Genomic DNA, 23,154 nt, shown 5'->3' with positions numbered 1-23,154 from the left:
CAATAATGTATTTACCAATTAGAAACTACCATTTATTTGAGGAAGCACATTTTAGCTCCTTATTTTCAATCCATTTTTAGCCAATTACTCAGAAGTCATTTACTATACTTGTAAAGCCAACATTTTTGAATAAAATTAACATCGAAAGCTGGTTCTCCATATATCACCAACATAACCTGTTAAGACAAAACTGAGTTTTACAGCTTACAGCAGTAAGAGAAAACACCACCTGCAAATCTGTGGCAGTGTCTTCAAGCTGAGGTTAGAACTGATGATTTGGAATTGTGGTTTAAGGTGGGTCTTTCACTGTGGGAGAGGGGAAGAGAGGAGACTAATGACTGGGTAAGGATGATGATGCAACTGATGCAACAGTCAGAACTGGTGGAAATTGCAAGGGGAGGATTTCAAGGTGAGGGTGTCAAAGAATCTTTTAGAGTATTAACTGTCCATTGATACTTTCCACTGAGGAGTTGATAGGTCTTGCAAGTAGTGGCTGCAATGAACAATCAAATATTTTGCCTTCTTCTCCTGGAAGAATAAAATCATGCCAGTGAAGACAGAGGAATAAGTGCAAAGTCACATTAAGGTGTGGTTTCCTTGTCACTGTCCAGGCTGAGAAAAGCAGTGGAAGGTTTTGGTTCTCACTAGTTATTACAGTCAATTTGGTGAAATTACATATTTCTTCTGGCCACAGTACCATGCTGTCAATGTAATGGGTCGTTGCAAGATTAACACTATTACTGGAAAAATTTTCAGTCCAGTTCTTTCCCCAGCTAATGCATTCTGGGGAATCACAACCGGAGCAAACATTCTTTATGCTCTTGGAAATGAAGAGAGAAACATATTACTGGTCTAGCGTAAATTGACAGAGGCTGTCTCTTGAAAGTTATATTGATTTGATTTAAGGTAATTAAACATATCTGAAGGTAGGAAAAATCTTCTGAATATCTAGAAAATACTTGAAATTTACTGAAAATATTTTCACAATTATCATGTTTATTTAGGTTGTAAATATATTGAAGGATTCTCTGGTTCTGCCTTCTTTTGGGAGAACTGCATTTAAATGAATATTGCTTAATACCACTACAAAAATAATTTAATTCCAAATGCTTACTTCAGTTACCCTTGACTAAACCCCAAGAGATACAGCCACTTACTTGGAGCCCAGCAAGATAAATTGCTTCAGCATACTGTAAGAGGAAGCCATTGAAATAATCACTCTGCTTTGTAAACCTTTGTGTAACTTCTGGCTAGTAAACATAAAAATTTAAACAAACTGTGGGAGCAGGGGCCCCACCCAAACGTGGACTGTAGAAATAAAAGAGGAAAAGACAGTCTCTACCTTTTCCCCAAAGCAAATCAAACACAATTAACAACAAATCCCCTAGCTCTTAAAGTTACCTCCTCTTATCTTTGGTAACTTAAAAGTCTGACTGTATTGATTATTTATCACCATTAAATGGCCAAAAAAAGTAGGCCAATAGCAAACAGGCCACCGTGCCTTTCCAAAAGGTGAAAAGTTGATCGGAAAAATGTCATCGGTACATAGTATGCGTTTGTTATTTAGGGAAGAAATTTGAGGAGGAGGGAATAAAAAAAAAAGTTAAAAGCCAAGGTAACTCTAAATTTTTCGAATTCAGTGTCTTTTCCAATTTGCTGCCTTGTGTTGTCCCAAACTGTTTTTTTGTTGTTTGGTGGCTCTTTTTTTGTACATTTGTGTTTCTGATCACTGGTATAGCATTGATAGATGACAGCTAAAGCAAAAATTAATTAATATTATTAAATAAATATTGCCCTCAATTAAGCTTTTAGATTAAAATTAATGGCATGTTTGGATAAAAAACTTTGAGTTACCCTTTTTTAGGTTTAGTTGAAAATAATTTCAAACGTAGAGAAAGTTGCAAAACTAAAAACTATACAAAAACACTCATACATCCTTTACCTGGGTTCACCTGTTGTTAGTGGTTTATTGCACTTTAATATTTGTGCTCTCTCCCTCGTGTGTGCGTGTGTACACAACCTTTTTTCCTGGACCACTTGAGGATAAGTTACATACCTTATCACTCTTTACCAGTGAATTCCTTAGCATATATTTACTCAGAACAAGGATTTTCTCTTATATTACCACAGTATAGTTATCAAGTTTATAAATTTGTATATTGAGAGGCACAAGATATCTGTATGTCTCTTATAGTTGATGTTAGTTTTTATCATCAGGTTAAGATGTTACCCAGTTTCTCCACTGTATAATTACTGTTTCCTTTTCTTTTTCTCCCTTGCAACTAATAAGCAGTCCATGAGGAAACACTTGAAGGCCATGCAGATATCCTGCTCCATAACAGAATTTTCTCCTAGATTTTAGATTCCCTAGATTGATGATTCTTTCCTAACAGGGTCTTTACCGTGATGGTTGCAAAATTATGTTTTTTTTTCAACTCCAGCACTTCCTCCACATTTACTAGTCTTTTATTTTTTTATTTTTGTTTTGCGGTACGCAGGCCTCTCACTGCTGTGGCCTCTCCCGCTGCGGAGCGCAGGCTCCGGACGTGCAGGCTCAGCGGCCATGGCCCACGGGCCCAGCCGCTCCGCGGCATGTGGGATCCTTCCGGACCGGGACACGAAGCCGTGTCCCCTGCATCGGCAGGCTGACTCCCAGCCACTGCGCCAACAGGGAAGCCTTAGTCTTTTATTATTTGGCATTCTTCTGTAACCCAGAGACCTCTCTTCTCTCTCTCTGTCATTGATAGGACTCAGGAATTCCTACTTTTTCCAGTGGCTTAATTCATTACTGTGCTTGATTATTTTGGTGCTTAACTTGTCCCAGATTTGGCCATAGAGAGCACCTTCAAGATGGCTCTGGGCCATTTTTCCTTTTTTTTCCATTGTTGTAAAATACACATAACATAAAATTGACCACTTTAACCATTTTTAAGTGTACAGTTCTGTGGCATTAAATACATTCACATTGCTATGGATTCATCAATACCATTCTTCTCCAAAACTCTTCTCATCCTCCCAAACTGAAACTCTATACCCATTAAATAATAGCTCCCTGGGACTTCCCTGGTGGTGCAGTGGTTAAGAATCCGCCTGCCAACGTGGGGGACACGGGTTCAAGCCCAGGTCTGGGAAGATCCCACATGCTGCGGAGCAACTAAGCCCGTGTGCCACAACTACTGAGCCTGCGCTCTGGAGCCTGTGAGCCACAACTACTGAAGCCTGCGAGCCACAACTACTGAGCCCATGTGCCACAACTACTGAAGCCTGTGCGCCTAGAGTCCGTGCTCCGCAACAAGAGAGGCCACCGCAACGAGAAGCCCATGCACTGCAAAGAAGAGTAGCCCCCGCTCACCTCAGCTAAAGAAATCCCACGTGCAGTAACGAATACCCAATGCAGCCAAAAATAAATGAATGAATGAATGAATGAATTATTTTTTTAAAAAGCTCCCCATTGTCCACTCCCCCATCCCCTGGCTATCACCATTCCACTTTCTGTCTCTATGAATTTGGCTACTCTGGGTACCTCATATAAATGGAATCATACAATAGTTCTTTTTTATGGCCAGCTTATTTCACTTAGCATAATGTCTTCAGGATTCATCCATGTTGCAGCCTGTGCAGAATTCCCTTCCTTTCTAAAGCTGAATAATATTCTATTGTATGCCTATACCGTATTTTACTTATCTGTTTATCTGTGGCTGGACACTTGGGTTGTTTCCACCTTTTGGCTTTTGTGAATAATGCTGCTACACACATGGGTATACAAATGTCTCTTTGAGTCCTAACTTGCTTTTTTTTTTGAGTAAATATCCAGAAGTGGATTTGCTAAACTATATGGTACTTCTGTGTTTAATTTTTTGAAGAATAGCCATACTGTTTTCCACAGAAACTGCACCATTTTACGTTCCCACTAGCAATGCACAGGGTTCCAATTTATCTACATCCTCTCCAACACTTGTTATTTTATTTTGTTTTTTTTTTTAATAATAGACATCCTGATGGGTGTGAAGTGGTACCTCATTGTGGTTTGGTTGACGTTTCCCTGATGATTAGTCATGTTGATCTGCTTTTCACGTGCTTACTGTTCATCTGATATCTTCTTTGGAGAAATGTCTGTTCATGTCGTCTGCCCATATTTTAATCAGGTTGTTTTATTGTTGTTGAGTTGTAGGAGTTCTTTCTCTCATCATAATTAGAGCTCATACTCTAATTGGGGGTGATATAAAAATAAATATATAACTATATAACATGTCGGAGAATGATACAGAGTAAAATAGAGAATGATGAGTGTGAGCAAAGGCTGTGGTGATGCTTGCTATCTTGTGTAGGACAATTGGGAAAGCCATTAGGTGCATTTGAGCAGTGTAAAGGAATTGTGGATATTTGAGGAAAGTGTGTTCCAGGCAGAGGGAATAGCAAGTTCAAAGGCCCTATAGAGCTGGAACAGAGTGAGTGAGAGGAGATAGTGGGAATGATGGGGAACATTTGTAGGGTTTCAAAGCTAGGGAATGCCATCGGGTCCATATTTTAATAAGGTTACCAACAGCAGGGTACTATGGAAGGTGGGTTTTAGAGAGTAAGTCTGACCATGGGTGTTAGGAAGGAATTAAGAAACTTGAAGAAAGGTACTGACAGTTTCCAGAGGTATTTAGAAGGTGGAATTGACAGAAATTGGTCACAGGATGTTAGAGGCAAGAAGAACAAGGATTCTGACTTAGGAAGAAAGAAGCAAGAATGAAGGTTGGTCCTGTCAACCAAGACAGGAAATAAAGGAAAAGCCAGTTTTGACAGAGGATTAGAGGAAGACTGGGGAAGCATGGCCAGAAAATTGCTTCAATTATGGACATGTTGAGTTTGAGATACTTGTGAAACATCCAGGTAGACATAACCAAATATGTATACAGGTGTAGAGCTTAGAGTGGATGCTGGGAGGAAGTGTGGCCTGGAGATATGGCTTTGAAAGTCATTGGCATATAGAGGTGATATAAGTACTACTTATGTTAAAAAAAATGGGAAGTTTCACCATCCATTGTGTCTTATTTACCTTCACAACTTGTTGATAAAGAGTTTAGAAAGTACTTTCTCACGTGTATTTTTCTTTGTGGCGATTCAGGAAAATTTAAACCTAGCCCTGAATTCTGCCTCAGCCATTGGTTGTACAGTGGTCAACATTGGTGCACAGGATCTCAAAGAAGGAAAACCTCACTTGGTCTTGGGACTTCTCTGGCAGATCATCAAAGTTGGTCTTTTTGCTGATATTGAGATTTCCAGAAATGAAGGTAAGGTCATCAAAAATATTTACTTTTCATTGATATATACTTACTGTGGGAAAAATTTATATTTCATTGTTTTCCTCTCAGCCCTGATTGCATTGCTAAATGAAGGTGAGGATCTAGAAGAGCTGATGAAGCTTTCTCCAGAGGAATTACTGCTGCGTTGGGTGAACTACCATCTGACCAATGCAGGATGGCGTACCATCAGCAACTTCAGCCAGGACATTAAGGTTCATATTTTAATGTTCAAATTTGCGACATACAAAAAGGATGTAGATGCATGTCAGGAACAAAAGGAGTTCAGACTTAATTTGTATGTGTGTGTGTGTTATGGCTGTGATTTTTTAAACAAAGACAAAAAAGAACTTCAATCACAGACTTAAATTTGAATTGAAGTTTAATTCACAAGCACACAGTGTAGAAAATGAAATTTTTGCATTTCTCTGTGTGAGGTGGATCCCCCACTTATAATCACAAAATCTTTTACTAAAAAAAAACAAAAAACTGGTTTATTGGCTTTTAAAAAGAAATACAACTGGTTGTGAGAGGAAAGAGATGCTAGCATTAGCAGATTAAAGTATCGTTTCCCTTTTTGTATGCCACGGATAGATTAGATTATAATGAGAATGTCAGTCTGTTAATTTGGACTGAGAATTACATCTGTTGCTAGACTAGAGGCCCTTGTGGGCTTGTCCAGTTTAATACTTACTTCCACTTTCTCAATAACCAGCTAAGAGGAAACCAAAGTATCAGAGGGCATAGGGAATCAGTAGACCAAAGGGGGTCTTCAGGTGTGTCTCTGAACCAAAGTAGCTTGAAACACTTCCCTCCCCACTGGAAGAGACTGGTCAAGGAAACTTGGCCCTAATCTTAACTGATGCTGATCCTTAGGAGTGTAAACAAATGAAAGAGGTGAGGAAGGGCCTTCCAGGTTTAGGAAACAGTGTTGCTAGAAGCTCTCAAGGGTGAAACAGCATAGTGCATTCAGGATCCTGTAAGCAATAAGTAAAGGTTACTAAGTTATTATTCCATTCTTTGAGATGAGGACAATTGCTTCAATTTGAGTACTTTTCCCCGTAAATCCAATGATGATTTTATTCATTTGAAAAATTCTGTTTTGTTTCCTTCCTTAAAGGATTCAAGAGCCTATTTTCATCTGCTTAATCAGATTGCACCTAAAGGTGACCGGGATGATGGACCTGCCATTGCCATTGACCTTTCAGGATTTAATGTGAGTATACTTTTTAATTAAAATTTTAAAAAATTTTGATAAAATATGCATAGCATAAAAATGACAATTTTACGTGTACAGCTCAGTGGCGTTACATTTGCAGTACATGCAACCATCACCAGTATCCCTCTCCAAAAATTTTTCCTCATCACATAGTGAAGTCTGTATCCATTAAACAATAACTCCCCATTCCCCTCTCTCCCAAGCTCCTGGTAACCACTATGCTACTTTGCGTCTCTATGAATTTGACTAGCAAGTACAGTCATATTTAAAGTACAGTTCGCTTCAGGCAGCATTCCCTGGTGGCGTCCTCAGCCCTTCATTAAACCTTGGCTCTTTGCTTTTCAGAAGTTATTTTTCATGCCCTAGGCTCTAAATTTCCATGCTAAGCCATCTGGCTGTCATGAGTGAGGAAGGGGAATTGCAGAATTCTGACCTTGAGTATGTGTGGAATCAACCCTACACTCACATTTCCCTGGTGCAACATCACTGGAACACACCAGGGTGCTTTTGCTGCTGTGCACAAGGAAAGGGAGCAACAAGCTGTTATTAGATTTCTAAGCAATTGATTATAAGTTCTTCCAACTTATATTTGACAATACACAAAATAAAAAATGGCAATTCCTAGTATTTGTGGTGTAGGAAGAACTGATACAAATCCTGACCCATCTAACACATTTTATAGGAAGCCCATTCTTTTAGCATAAGTTCTAAGTACCAGGGATGGTTCTATCGAAATCTTAAAGTATGGTCAGATTATAGTTTGTATGAAAATCCATTAAGTACTTAAAGTGTAATATCCAGAATATTTAGTTTTAAAGGCAACTTGAGTCATCACTAATTAATTATATTTTACATTATTATAAAATCTAAAAATCAGTATTGCAAAATTTACAAATTAGCTTGAGTACAAAAATTAGGAAGTTAAAAAAACTTACAGAAAGTTTCAAACCTATTCAAAAGTGGGCAAACTTAATATACTGAACTACCATGTGTTCATCCCCCAAGTTCAACAACTATCAACTCATGGTCAGTCTTGTTTCTTCATTTATCACCTACCTATTTGCTTCCTCTTCCATATTATTTTGAAGCAAATCCTAGACATGGTATCATTTCATCAATATGTACTTCTAAAAGATAAAGAGCCTTTAAAAATATAACCATAATACCTTACATAACTAAAAAATTAACAATAATCTGTAATATCAAAATAACTAGTCAGTGTTGACATTTCCTGTTGCCTCACAAATGTCAGGTTTTCTTTTTATAATTTATCTGAATTAAGATCTAAGTAAGGTCCACATATTGTGATCTGTTCACGTCTACCTGAGGAGCTTTTTATTGCTGTTTAATAGCATTGAACCTATTGCTTTCTCTGATTTCAATTACATTTTATTTACAACTCTGGTGCACAGAATTAGATAAGTCATAATCCTTGGTCATGATATACTCTCATCATGGGTCCAGGCATGTCCCTCTTTTTATTTATTTTTGTCTGGTAGTTGTTTGTATTGAAATTGTAACAAGCTCATACAAACCCTCAATCCAACAAGAAAGCTAAGACTTTGACATCAGTTTACATTTAGCTGTGTAGTTCTTCCCTATGCCATCTCTCTGCGTCCCCTTAATGTGATAATCACCATCTTGAATCTTATGTTCATCGTTTTTTGCCTTTCTTTTGCTATAGTTTTCTTTCAACCAAATGTATTTCTTAAAAAATTAAATTTATTTTACTTTAAAAAAAATTTTTTATTGGAGTATAGTTGATTTACAATGTTGTGTTAGTTTCAGGTGTACCGCAAAGTGAATCAGTTATACATATACATATATCCACTCTTTTTTAAGATTCTTTTCCCATATAGGCCATTAGAGAGTATTGAGTAGAGTTCCCTGTGCTACACAGTAGGTCCTTATTACTTATCTATTTTATATATAGTAGTGTGTATATGTCAATCCCAATCTCCCAATTTATCCCTCCCCTACTTATCCCCTGGTAACCATAAGTTTGTTTTCTACAAAATTTATTTTACTTTTTAACTTCATATAAAGTTTATCATATACTTAAATTTCTATACTTATTTTGAACATATTAATGAGTCACTCATTGTGTGAATATAACACAGTTTCACAGTTTTCGTCTGCTCTCCTGTTGGTAAGCATTTGGTTTGTTTCCAGGGTTTTGCAATTGTGAAAAGTGCTGTTCCTACTGACTTTAATATTTTTTATATATATCCCAGCTTGTTTTTCATTGAGAAAAGAGTCTACTGGAAATACCAGAGTAGAAAGGGTGAGATAGCTAAGCCTCTTAGCCAGAAAGCATTCTAGTATATGGCCTTGAGCAAGTTACCTATAATTCAGCCAGTAGAAGCTTACTGATACAATGTTTGAGAGTTTTGTTGAGTACTTCAGCAATGAGGGTGAAATATTCCACTGATCCCAGCAAGAAAACTCAGAGACTTGTTCTTACCGATTTAAAAGAAATGGGGAAGTTAATTTGGAATTCCTGCACATTCTGACCCTATTTTGAGCCATTATTTGATATATTTCCAGAAAAGTAGTTGCTTATAAATATGTATATGAATTAAAAATTATTCCAGTAAAAAGTTTAATCTTGAACATTTTTGTTTTATTTCATTGTTTAGGAGGAAAATGACTTGAAGCGTGCTGAATTCATGCTTCAGGAAGCAGATAAACTGGGCTGCAGACAGTTTGTTACTCCTGCAGATGTGGTTTCAGGCAATCCTAAACTTAATTTAGCTTTTGTAGCTAATCTGTTTAACACATACCCAAGCCTACACAAGCCTGATAATAATGACATCGATATGAATTTATTGGAAGGTATGCTCTCTCTGTCTTTAATTGATTCACTGTGTGTATCTTTTTGTGGTATTGTCCTACTTCACTGTCAGAGGTAGGGGATTGTGGTGGGAGATGAAGTTTACTGTGTGTAGGCATGTGCATTCATTAAAAAGTTCAACTTAAAGTTGTTTTTCATGAGAATGCTGAGGTAGATTTTACATGTCTGTCATTTCTCCATAAGAGTTTAGTGAAAACCATCATACATTTAAAACGTTCTCTTACATGACCACATAACATAATTACACCACCAATATGGACAATGAATTATAGCTATTGGAAAAAATAATTATTTGTAGCTTTTTTCTCCTTTGAAAGCTACAGTTTGACTCCAGTATTGTTCTCTTTTTAATGTGTTTAGTGTACATGAAAAAATTTACAATATTCATTACTTGTCTTGTGTGTGGGCTATTGTTATCTGTCTCATAATTTATAATACTTTCCTGTTTTGCTTCATGAAATGCAGATTTGACCCCTCCTAATGTAGGTACTGTATTTAGTACTTTTCTCTACTCTATAAATATATTCATTCTGAATGTTCTTTTTATTAGTACCATTTATTCTTTCTGTCTGGGTTGATATTTATTTTTTGCATTGTTCATGTTGTGTTTTTTTTTCTGTCTTAATATGCCTAAAGAATGAATGATGACAAGCAAGAAACACAAATGAAACCTGATTAGGATAGCAGAGCAAGACTTGATTATGTAAACTCTCCACCTAATTTGCCTTCTATAATGATGGAATAGTGTAGTTGTTAACACATTAGAAATCAATTTTGACAACTGATTTCATGATTTGATGTAAAGCCTTTATCCCTCTGCTGTGAATAAACAAACTTATCTTTTTTTTTAAGTTAAAAGTTTATTCTTTTTTTTTAACATCTTTATTGGAGTATAATTGCTTTACAATGGTGTGTTAGTTTCTGCTGTATAACAAAGTGAATCAGTTATACATACACATATGTTCCCATATCTCTTCCCTCTTGCGTCTCCCTCTCTCCCACCCTCCCTATCCCACCCCACCCCTCTAGGTGGTCACAAAGCACCGAGCTGATCTCCCTGTGCTATGCGGGTTTTTATCTCAAGTAATCTTTGGCAGGATCTGTTTAGATTCTATAACATAGATCATTTTGTATTACTTAGCTACATTACATTTACTAAATGTCATTGAAGCTTACAATATATGAATCATCATAATGACAAAAACATTCTCGGTGTCTAGTTCTTTCTCCTTATCTGTTTCAGCCTCTCTCCTTTTCTTCTGCCAACCTCACACTCACTCACATGCATACTAAAACCCACATTAGTACCAGAACTAAGAGTAAAAACAGTGGCAGCAGTGGTGGCAGTTGTCAGAGGTTAGGGCCACTCCTAAAATAGTCTTCATGGTCGCCCTGGTTTGGAGAAGCTGGTCCTCAGGTGGGGATTCTTCCTGGTGGGGAGAACTTGATACTGCAGTGTTCATTCTCCCACATCACCCACCTTCTTCCCTTCTTCCCCAGTAAGACAGAGTGAGAAATCAGCTTCATCATCTTTTTCTCTTTGACTGCCACAACCAGAGTTCCAAGGTCCTGGTCACTTTATGATTACAGCTTTTTGATTAATGAAAGAAGTTTCAGATTTAACAAATATGTTCTTTGAGGGATATGATTAATTCACTCTTTCAGAAGTTCACTAAAATAAAGATTGTGTTCTCTACATAGATATGTAACTGAGAGGTAAGATAGGTTAAAAAATGTTGATTTTTCAGCAGAGAAATTTAGGGCGAGGGATTAGAACTTTTAAAAAATTAAAAAGGGAGACTGCTGTGTTTTTTTCGGTCTGGGAAATTTCAAAATTCCTCTGTGTCTTACAGTAGAAGGCATTGTTTAGAGTGGCATATTAAAAATGATCTGCTTTTTATAGTCACTGAACTCTTGCTAGATACCTTTTCCAACTTGCTCGCTCTCCTATTTGTCACGTTTGAATTCTTTTGCTAGTGTTCAGCATGCTTTTGGAATTTTTCAGTGTGAATAGGATTGCTAAATATTTCCATTAGTATTTACTTTATTTATGTAAAAAGATACTTTGGGAAATATTTATCAGTCATCTTTATTTAGAACATATGTATGTCCTGATACATCTGCCAAAAATGAATTTGACTTTGACTGTCATTGGAATTTTTTCCTCTGTACATTTGTTTTCGTAGAGCCTTATGAAATTTGAAGCTTGACCGTATCACATCCCATATTCATATATTAGTATGTCCTCATTGGCAAAGAATTTTATCTGTATGGAATTAAAGAAAATTAAAAGCCCAGTTAAATATTAAATCTTTATATTAAATTGACCCAAATATGTGGGCTACATATAGACAATCTCAGAATTCATTTGTGGTGATAGAAAATACAGAGACCATGGAATTAGACTTTGTCCAAATCACGGCACCACCATTTAATAACTGAGTGATCTTTGTGAGCCTTGGTTTTCTCATATATAAAACAGGACTAATAATACTTATTTTGAAGAATTTCAGAGCAAGTTAAAATGACCTTTCATGAATGAATGAGTTTAGCATACAGTATGTGCTCAATAATGTTCAGGTCAGGAAGAGGAAAACACTTAATACATCACTTAGCACATGTAGTGAGTGTTCAATATATGTTCCTTTTCTTTCCTCTTAGTAGCCTACTTTTAATATATTTGTTATTTTCTCTGAAACTTTTATCAATTGCAGTGTCAGTTTGGCCCTGAACGTGAAAAGAATGTTTTATAGTTCTTTCTCTCTTTTATGTCAGCAATTAAGATTTTACTTCTAAGATGGCTTCAGTCGTCTGAAATCCAGACAACATTTCCAGTCCGGAATACATATGTTTTTGTAATGCTTTACCATGGCTCTTGCGCAAATGCATAGTGCTTCTGGCTTTTAGCATTTATTTACCAAGACAATTTGAAATGGTATTAGATAAACAAATGCTCACTTGTAAAATCTGTTGTACTTTCCAGGTATCAAAAATTAAGATAATGATATAATTAGTTTAGAACAATAGGAAGAAACAGGAAACACTGAAGTTTGTAATAGTTTCAGAACTCAGTCAAAATACAACTTTAATGTCTTTTATCATCAGGTTCAGCAGAAATTGCATATTACTTTAAGTAAAAATTAAATGATTGTTATACACGATCGAAGTTTGTAATCTTAAAACATAATTTGGATTTTCCTAGATGGAAATAATGTAAAAATTCTCTAATTACCAGAAAAAAATTTATATACATAGCAAAATAATAGAATGTAAAAGAGAAACACCTAAAAGGTGAACCCAAGTCACATGCATCAAGCTGTTGATCATAGTATGGTTATATTTATGTCACTTCCAGGAAAGTTCAGATAGTTAATTTGAACCTATTTAATAACTCCTAAAACAAGGCAAGCGTGGGTTCTAGGAGTATTTAGTTTAACTTGGTTCTTTTTAAAAAGGTTCTCATATCAGTTATATATTATAAAATGGCAGTGGCAGATACAACAGACTGATCAGTTACCTTTTACAGACCAGAGGGAACAAAATTTAAGCAAGAAATTATATGGCTATGTAATTGAACAGAGCAAGAATTAAAGCAGATTCTGGGAAAGGCTTTAGGTAATGGTATTGAAAACCACATGAAAATACAGGGGGCAGATTATTTCCTGACCAGTCGGCACAAAAAAACAGAATCTTTTAGATTTTACAAGGTTTGGATTTCTGTTCTGGGTGTGCAGGTATACACTGTGTGTGGCACTCAGTCTGAAGATGACTGCAGGGATGACTGCATAGGGACTGGGCCCCTGGAGCTCAGGTGGTTAAATGTGCCAAATTGTCCTGGGGATCCCATGTGAGCCAAAGTCCAGATGGCGATCTGGACTTGCCCATGGCTTAGAAGGGGTGAGAAGTGTAAATGTTTCAAATTTTCAAGAGTCTGGTGATGAGGTGTAGGCAAGGCCATTCCATTGTCTCCTAACTTGGCTGAAAAACAAACAGTAATATTTATAGATGGTCACTTAGGACAATCTGCAATCCAGGGGATGACCAGAAAGCAGACGTGGCAAAACGAGCCCCCATCTCTCTCTGCCCACTTTGTGGCACACCAGAGTCCACATTTCCCTTATGGATGGGGTAAGCACTGCTATGAAGGGACTGCTCAGGGAGCGTAGGTAATCACAGGTTCAATAATAGTGCCTGCAGGAGTTTGTTCTTGAGGTGATCTTTGAGGTCTAGTGACTTACCATGATGAAATGTGTCTTTGTCTTCGCACTCTGAATGGGGGCTGTGTCCCTTATGTATTTTCAGTAGGGACAATCTAAAATAACTCAGGAAGCCTGTAAAATAGTTATAGCCCCTCGTTGCTTGTTTTTATATTACCTCTCCCCTTCATTGCTGTTTGATTAAAATGCAGGTTTGTGTGCTCAGACACTTTTCCTGTGTAAAACCATAATCTGTACAAATTTAGAGATACTCATTGGGGAAGGTACAGCTTTTCTATTTTTGTTTAATGTGCTAATGCTACCCTGAAAGGCTGCTTTATTAATTTTTAGCCAATCCCTTTTGCATGTAATCATTAACTACAGATAGGACCACCACATAAGTTTATGTTACTTTTCTGAACAGAGAAACCCATGGCTCAGTAATTCACAGACATCAAGTAAGGGATTCTAGATGGAGACATTTAGAAAGCAAATGGAGGCTTTCTAGACAGGGAAAACAAGGACTTTGGCAGTAAGAGATTTTTTCTCCCTAAAAAGATTGTAGTATCGTAGGAACCATGGCAAAGTATGTATGGCCAGTTTGTACCTGCCAGAATGGTTTAAAATATAGTTCTTGATTTCTTTTGTCCTGAATCATCAGTGTGAACTTGTGTCTACTCTAGGAGAAAGCAAGGAAGAGAGGACATTTCGGAACTGGATGAATTCCTTGGGAGTCAACCCATACATTAATCATTTGTACAGGTAAATATTTTATGAGATGCAGCTTTATGGCCAGGGTCCAACTTTTCTAGTTTCAAATTGTAGGTATGTTTATATGAGAACATTTTCTAAAAATCTCAAGAATTTTAGCCAACATTTAGAGTTTCAGAATGCTGGGGATTGGCAATACACTAGATTTTAAAAGAAAAGTATTATTTGAAAAGATAAGATTATGATAATATTAGTTATAATTTGTGATGATATAAATAACCAATTTAGTAAAGATAATCAGTTCATCTTGCTTTTTAATAATTACTAATCAGGGAAATAATAAATTATTTCAACTTTAACAGATTAGAAGAACAGTAATATTTTATAAATTGCTCTTACCATTTTATCAGTATTTTTCATTATAATTCACATTCTTTCTATTTATTTTTGCCCAAAACTTCAACGGTCCCGTAATTTGTTCAGTATATTTTTTCTAATTTGTAGAAATAACTTGGTTTCCCTGAGTACTTGTTTATTTTGCTCTTTCTTGTTTAAAAATGACGACACGTTATTAACATTGGTTGGACTAAGAAAATATTTTTATTGAATCATTTCCTGTGCTCTCTGGTAGTGCTAACAAGGTGTCTTTCTAGGTGTAGATGAGAGGAAACCTTCCTTCTCTCTTTATAATAAGATCTACCAGCATGCCTTAAAAATGCAAAAGAACTCAACTTCAGCTAATTGTATATTTTTTAGGAAAAAGGTCTAATTAACTAAACCTATTAATAATTTACACACCAAGGAAACTCATTATTATTTAAAATATGAACTGAAGATTAATGCCACAAAAGACCACGTTCACTGGGTAACTGAGATTTATGGTGCAGTTATTTCTTGGTGTATATTCAAAATAGTCTTTAAAACCGGTGTTGCCTGATTCTGGTAACTAGTGTTGATGTGACAGACTTAATTGAATAAAGTCTTTAATAGGAGTGTGTAAATCCTAGCTAGATGACGAGATATACATATTTAGACTGAAACTGCTGTTAGTTATAGTAGCAGGGCAGTAAAGGACTCAAATGCTGAAGGTAAAAAGGGGTTAGATCTTTATGGACTCGTTTGAAAGAATGTCTATAATATATAATTGAGAGAAACTAATATTAGGACTACCGTGATATTATTATTTAAAAATTGAGTATATACATATGTGTATATGAATTTTTTAAAAATCTGGAGGGATGAATACCAAACTGTATGCAACCTAGAGAGGAGGGTAGGGTAGTAAGGACACTTTTATTTTCAAACTTAGTAACTTAAATATGGGTTTGTTTTTTTTTTTTACAATGAGCATGTATTTTCTTTTTAAATTAAGAAATAAATTTAAAACTAGGGCATTAGGCTTTGTTGAAACTTCATGGTAACTTCATAAATGTCAGGAACACTAGAGTTCTCTGTGGTTGACAGTGGAGAAGAATTGACCAAATTTTTTTAGCTAAAGATTATTTTTAGTTATTTAGATCCTGAACTGCTTAGCACAGGGCTTCTGGGTGTATGTAATTTTTGGAGGGGGAAAGGGAATTCAGAAAATTCTCAAAAATAACATAACCTTAAAAAGAACCGTCGGGATATAGAAAAACAATAACCAGAGGTCTAGTTGGCACCAGAGCTGTGTGTCCATGAATTTGTGTCTGGCTCATATTTCTAAACCCACCTCTAAGTGATTTTAGCTCCCCACCTACTTACACCAAACCCAGACCAAAGCAAAATAAAAATTTAGATTGATTTTAACTGAAAATTCTCTCCTCTCAACAGGTTATTAAATATATTTTAAGAACTACTAGTCCTAGAATTTTTCTATGACAAGTTGGTTCTGGAACACATCTTAAATTCTCTGGAAATCATTTTAACTCTCTGGGCATCAGCTTCCCTATTTGCAAGGCATGAGTAATAAACCATACTACATAGAAATAAGAATGAATTCCTTTAGAGTAAAAAAGAAAAAAATCATGAAATAGGTGACATTTCAGAACCTATACAACTACTTCAGTGATTTATTTTTCATACAAAGTTCTCCATGTGCTGATAGATAACTTAGCTCTTGATTACCTTCATCAAAGGAGGACTTTCTCCCTCCTTCACTCAGCACAGGGCCCAGCCCCCTTCACGGCCATATGGTGTGTGCTCAGAGATGCAAAGCAACTTTAATATGAACCTTAGCAAAACATAACTCAATGAACAAGTTGTTGAGGGAGAAAAGTCAGGTAATTAATCACAGAGCTAGCAATTAAAAAAAATCAATCACTGTTGCATTATGTCCTTAGCATACAGAATTGAAAACAGACTCAATAGACATACTCTGTGCACCTTGGAAGAATGTGTTTTTCTGAATACAGAGTAGTAGTATTTTTACTTCAATAACGCCTACTTGCTCATAAATTCCTTCCTCTTAATGCTCGCTATTTAACATGAACAGCTTCCTACTGAGTAGCTATTGTAATTTTTATATAATTATTTTTTTAAAGTTTTAAAAACCGTACTACATAAGTAATAGATGAACTTATTCTCACTGCACAAGCTTCAGGAAGTATGTACGTTAAGTAGAACAAAATAAAATATGATAATCCCTTTTTACTCCTCCCATATTCCTTTTTCTCCTGACCAGAGGTAATTGCTATTAACAGTCCATATCACACAGAGGTATTTAAATACTACTAATTTTGAAAATATTTTTAATAGATAATAAACTGTACGCAGTGTTCTGCCTCTTTTTTAAACGTAATATGTTGTGTAAAGCTTTTCATGTTAGTACCTAGAGATCTACCTTATTGTGTCTTATGGTGACCCAGGAGTCCATGGTATGGATAATTTATTCAACAGCCCCTACTGCCAGGCCTTTAGATTGTTTGCAAATTAATAAATACTCTGGGAGTGAATATCCTTGTACATATATCTTTGTAAACATTTATGAAAAAAAATTTGGACAGATTCCTAGATTAGAATTTTTGGGTCAAATGATCTGTTCTGCCTGCCATTCTCTGAGCATTAAATGACCCTGTTGTATTTTTATAGATATAAGCCCATCTCCAGTGCGCTTAATAGAATCAGGTAGTACCAACATTTCCTTCTCCTTCATTTTCTTTTCCTCCTGTCTTAGTGACCTCGCAGATGCTTTAGTCATCTTTCAGCTCTACGAAATGATCCGCGTGCCAGTCGATTGGAGCCATGTCAACAAACCTCCGTATCCTGCTCTTGGAGGGAACATGAAGAAGGTGAATGAAATAATGACCATGGATATTTTCTTATTGTTCAGATAGAAAACAGAGGATTTAGAGTTTTATAAAGCTTAGTAAAGTGTGGTCTGTCCCCACAGATTCAACCCAAAATGTGTTAAGCTTAATAGACTTTTTACAAGTGAGCTTTAATGTTTGGAAAGATGAAGGCAGTCCCCCCCAGTCAGATACTTAATATAACTGTTTTTATCTTTAGCAAGTTGTAATACTTAATGTTCTTGGAGATGTATCATAAATGAATTCCTATTCTATAATCACCAGAACTTGACGATCTTTACTGGTTATTTGTTAATATTTTTCAACAAATATTTATCGATTAACTATGACCTGTACAGTGCAATGCCAGGATATAAGATAGTAAAAGGCATGGAGTTGGTCCTTAGGAAACCCTAAAGAAATTAGATATGTGTGCAAATAACTACATTACAGCACAGTGTATGCAAAAGTGAATATTATCAGTTTTAAGAAAGAAAAAGCCACAGGCTGCACTTATCAGAGGCTTCATGCAGGAGGTAGTTTTGAGTTATACTCTGAGAAATGGATAGAATTTTGGCAGAAGGAGACTGGAGAGGGGGCTGACGATTAAGAAGAATAGTTTGGCTATAGCAGAGGTTTCTGATAGGTAAGAAGTGAGTGTGAATGCCAAAAATTTGAATTGAAGCCAGATGTTGAGAGTCTTGAATGTCAGATTAAAGAGTTTGGGTTTTAAACTGCAAGCACTGGGAAGCCGTGAAACGTTTTTGAGCAGGAGAGTGACTTGATTACAGTTGGTGGGAGAATAGCTGGCAGATGAATGGTAAAGGAAGTGCTTGTCTCCAATATTCTCCTTCCTCACATAAGGGATCTGTGGTGTCCTTGGTGTACCTGCTTGTTCTGTTTAATTGCCGGTTTAATAGTCAACTTTTCCTTTCTACCTTCTATATCAGGTTCATTTGCTTTATAAAGTAAAAGTATGTAGGACTTTAAAATTGTTATACTTTCATTTAACTTTTTTTTAAGAAGTAGATTATTTATTTTAAAATATCTTTATTGGAGTATAATTGATTTACAATGTTGTGTTAGTTTCTGCTGTACAACAAAGTGAATCAGCTATATGTATACATATATCCCCATATCCCCTCCTGCTTGAGCCTCTCTCCCACTCTCTCTATCCCACCCCTCTAGGTCATCACAAAGCACCGAGCTGATCTCCCTGTGCTATGCGGCTGCTTCCCACCAGCTATCTATTTTACATTTGGGAGTGTATATATGTCCATGCCACTCTCTCACTTCATCGCAGCTTACCCTTCCCCCACTGTGTCCTCGAGTCCTTTCTCTCCGTCTGCGTCTTTATTCCTGCCCTGCCACTAGGTTCATCAGTACTAACTGGAGAGGATATGGAGAAAAGGGAACCCTTCTGCACTGTTGGTGGGAGTGTAAATTGATACAGCCACTATGGAGAACAGTATGGAGGTTCCTTATAAAACTAAAAATAGAACTACCATATGACCCAGCAATCCCACTACTGGGCATATACCCTGAGAAAACCATAATTCAAAAAGACACATGTACCACAGTGTTCATTGCAGCTCTATTTATAATAGCCAGGACATGGAAGCAACCTAAGTGTCCATCGACAGATGAATGGATAAAGAAGATGTGGTACATATATACAATGGAATATTACTCAGCCATAAAAAGGAACAAAATTGAGTTATTTGTAATTAGGTGGATGGACCTAGAGTCTGTCATACAGAGTGAAGTAAGTCAGAAGGAGGAAAACAAATACTGTATGCTAATGCACATATATGGAATCTTTCATTTAACTTTATCCTTTCATTTAAAATGATGTGTATATGGGAGTTCCCTGGTGGCACAGTGGTTAGGATTCTGGGTTTTCACTGCCGTGGCCTGGATTCAGTCCCTGGTTGGGGTACTGAGATCCTGTAAGCCGTGTAGCACAGCCAAAAAAATAATAAAATAAAATAAAATAAATGATGTGTATAATTTAAATATAAAATACAAATTAATGGGCTCAAATTGTTATAACTTATCAATATGGCTACTATGAAATCAACCTGCAGTCATATGACTTAATAACTATCTCTAGTGGAATAAATGGAAATATAACCATATTCCTGGATAGAAAGACTAAATATCATAAAATTCTTGCAAATCAACTTACAGATGGAAAATAATTCCAGTTAGAATTAGAAGAAGTCTCCTCTTATGTATATGTGGGCGTGTGTGTGTGTGTGTGTGTGTGTGTGTGTGTATGTATGTTTGTGTGTGTTGAGGGATGGGATTTATAAAGTGATTCTAAAGTTCCATTGGAAGAAGAAATAGGCCTAAATCATCAAGAACATTTTCCAAGAATATTGAGGGAGGAGCTGTGAGAAAATATAAAAAACTTATAAAGCTGAAGTAATTGAAATAGTTTAATAGGTATATAAGAATAGAATGAAATAGAGTAGCCTAGAAACCTATCCTAGAATATAAGAACTTAATATATGACAAGGTGCTTACTAAATTCAGTAGGAAAAGAAAGGATCGTCCAAAACATGATATCAGAACAACTGGTTAACTATTTTGTTAGGGAAAAAAGTAATTTTCACCATGTGTCATCCACCAAAATAAATTCCAATGGAATGAAAGTAAAGGGGTAAATGTTTAATAAAACTTTAAGAAAATAGAAGTGAGTGATAATCTACTCTTAGAGTGATAAATTACAAAGGAAAAAATTGATACAGTAGATACATATAAATTTAAAACTTCTGTATGCAAAAATAAACACCATAAACAAAATTAAAAAGCAAATAAAAACAAACTTGGAAACATTTGCAACAAAATGACAAATGGTTAATATCCTTAATGTATAAATAGTTCATATGAGTCAATTACTAAAGCTAGATTACTATTACTAAAATTGTAATAGCAAAATGGGAGAGTGAACAATATGACTGAAAAAATCACAGAAAAAGAAATAATGATGGATAATATACACATGAAAAACTTTTCACCCACAATAAAGAAATGCAATTTAAAATAAGAAACAATTGGATTGCACTGCATTCAGTGTTAGAGGGAGTGTTCATTCGTGTAACCTTTCTAGAACAGTTTAGTAATACATATCAATAATCTTCAAAAAGTCCTTTGACTTAATAATTTCACTTATTATCTATCCTGATGAAATAATCAGAAAGTCAGACAAGAAGTTGTGTGCCAAAATGCTCACCATAGCAATGTTTATAGAACAAAAAAAAAGAAAACAACTTAGTTGTTCAACAAAGGGGTAATAAATTGGGATACACCCATAAAATGAAGTAAAATGTATAAATTAAAAAATAGCGTTTTTAGTGTTTTAGTAATAGTGACATGGAAATGAGGATACAAAATTGTATATATACATATGAATCTAATTTGTTTAAAACACACATGCACACACGCATGCGCATACACACGCATTCCAAAAGGACTTCATACAAAGGGATCTAGGGATCCTCCAGATCCCTAGAATATGTATGTATTTATAGGCTTCGAGATTTTTTAAAAAGCCCTGTTTTCTTGAAAGAATGACAGAAAAGAAAGGCATCATAATATTAAAAGTAATTAAGTGGCTAGTATTATTACAAGAGATTTATATATATATTCATATTTTTCAGTATTTCTAGTGGTTGGACTGTCTACGTTTTATATTTTATTTGATATGCCCATAATTCTCAGGGGAGTAGAATTCAGGAAATTTCGTTAGCTAATTTCACATAGGTTTGTTTTTTTTTTAACGTCTTTATTGGAGTATAACTGCTTTACAGTGGTGTGTTAGTTTCTGCTCTATAACAAAGCTAATCAGCTATACATATACCTGTATCCCCATATCTCCTCCCTCTTGCGTCTCCCTCCCACCCTCCCTATCCCACCCCTCTAGGTGGTCACAAAGCACTGAGCTGATCTCCCTGTGTATGACTCTTTTTTTTTTTTTTTTTTTTTGCGTTATGCGGGCCTCTCACTGTTCTGGCCTCTCCTATTGCGGAGCACAGGCTCCGGACGCGCAGGCTCAGCGGCCATGGCTCACGGGACAAGCCGCTCCGCAGCATGTGGGATCTTCCCGGACCGGGGCACGAACCCGTGTCCCCTGCATCGGCAGGTGGACTCTCAACCTCTGCGCCACCAGGGAAGCCCTGTATGGCTCTTTTTGAATTATGGTTTTCTCAGGGTATATACCCAGTAGTGGGATTGCTGGATCGTATGGTATTTCTATTTTTAGTTTTTTTTTTAATTAATTAATTAATTTATTTATTTAGGGCTGTGTTGGGTCTTCGTTTCTGTAAGAGGGCTTTCTCTAGTTGCGGCAAGCAGGGGCCACTCTTCATCGCAGTGTGCGGACCTCTCACTATCGCGGCCTCTCCTGTTGCGGAGCACAGGCTCCAGACGCGCAGGCTCAGTAGTTGTGGCTCACGGGCCTAGTTGCTCCGCGGCATGTGGGATCCTCCCAGACCAGGGCTCGAACTTGTGTTCCCTGCATTAGCAGGCAGATTCTCAACCACTGCGTCACCAGGGAAGCCCCTATTTTTAGTTTTTTAAGGAACCTCCATACTGTTCTCCATAGTGGCTGTATCAATTTACATGTAACAGGAAAACAAAACTGAACCATTCATTCATTATATCTGGAATTTTCCGTTAATTATAAGATGTCTCAATCATATGTAGAATGCTTCCTTTCAGCAAATACTAGCTATTTATAGAATGAAACACAAGGCCTGAAATAAGTTCAAGATGTTTTAAAATTAAAGCAGCAGTACTTTCATGAAATGGTATCCAGGCAATTATTTTATGGACTTCGGGCATTCATCAGCGGATGTCACTTGCTTCATTTGTAAAGTTCACAAAGCTGCACCACGTGAATAGTCTTTCTTCATTGTGTCTTCAGCATTTCTTTTCTCTTGGAACTCTGTATCCCATTATGTAATTTTTCTCATTTTCCAAATGATCTAAGCCTCACTTTTGAAGTGCTTGGTAATCATTTCTTCCACTAATTCTATGAGACTATATTCTGCAATTTTTTCGTGCTTTGTATTCATTCTTACCTTTCACAGGGTCTTAAACTTTTAGCCCGACAACTCTAGGAATTTCCAAGGCTCAGTTCTTGGCCTAATGCTCTTAACTTTCTGTATTTACATCCTCAGGGAGCAGATCCCTTGTTAGAGTGTTAAGTACTACCATAAATATGGTTACCTCTAGGAACCTAATTTCTTATTCTTTCTCTAGTTTGGTACCTCTCCAGATCTTAGAAGTATTTTGCCAAACTTGAAATCAAATGTTGCCAAAAAGTAGAACATATCTTTTCCCTTAACACTAGCATCCATTTCCAGTTTCTCTTTCATTGCTGGTCACATCATCTCAGCCCTCTAGACTATTAACCCTGAGCTCCTTTCTCACCGTCATTCCCCTCAGGAACTTTGGTCACACTAACCATAAAACAGATGGCCCTTCATTGAAACACATTTTACATGAGTGGTTATTACAATTTGCTAGAAAATTGTCCTGTTAAAATGAGTGGCAGTGGACAATATGCTGGTTTTTATCTCTCCTGTTCACACTATTACATAATCAGGGCTCT

At 36.3% G+C, this 23,154-nt stretch overlaps 1 protein-coding gene and 1 long non-coding RNA gene across 6 annotated transcripts in view; one reads left to right on the top strand and one right to left on the bottom strand.

The window, feature by feature from the left end:
• Window positions 1-23,154, top strand: part of PLS1 (plastin 1) — a 120,013-nt gene that overhangs the window by 85,176 nt on the left and 11,683 nt on the right. For all 3 annotated transcript variants that reach the window (XM_060298519.1, XM_030873303.2, XM_060298520.1), the window contains 6 exons: window positions 5,114-5,279; window positions 5,361-5,503; window positions 6,409-6,504; window positions 9,147-9,342; window positions 14,241-14,319; window positions 17,423-17,537. In XM_060298519.1, the coding sequence (XP_060154502.1) occupies window positions 5,114-5,279; window positions 5,361-5,503; window positions 6,409-6,504; window positions 9,147-9,342; window positions 14,241-14,319; window positions 17,423-17,537 (795 nt within the window). The remainder of the gene's footprint in view (window positions 1-5,113; window positions 5,280-5,360; window positions 5,504-6,408; window positions 6,505-9,146; window positions 9,343-14,240; window positions 14,320-17,422; window positions 17,538-23,154) is intronic.
• The window catches only part of LOC132597275 (uncharacterized), a 31,739-nt gene continuing 14,308 nt past the window's right edge, over window positions 5,724-23,154 (bottom strand). The window contains exons 3-4 of one of the 3 annotated variants that reach the window (XR_009563816.1): window positions 17,385-17,516; window positions 5,724-6,265 (exon numbers count right to left, since the gene is read on the bottom strand). This is a non-coding gene — a long non-coding RNA (uncharacterized lncRNA). The remainder of the gene's footprint in view (window positions 6,266-17,384; window positions 17,517-23,154) is intronic. The other 2 variants (XR_009563818.1, XR_009563817.1) reach the window with 2 other exon arrangements.

The sequence above is a fragment of the Globicephala melas genome, chromosome 4 (genome assembly GCF_963455315.2).
Source record: "Globicephala melas chromosome 4, mGloMel1.2, whole genome shotgun sequence".
Classification (NCBI taxonomy): Eukaryota; Metazoa; Chordata; class Mammalia; order Artiodactyla; family Delphinidae; genus Globicephala; species Globicephala melas.
The sequence above is the reverse complement of the archived record's forward strand: the minus strand, read 5'-3'. Positions and strand labels throughout refer to the sequence as shown.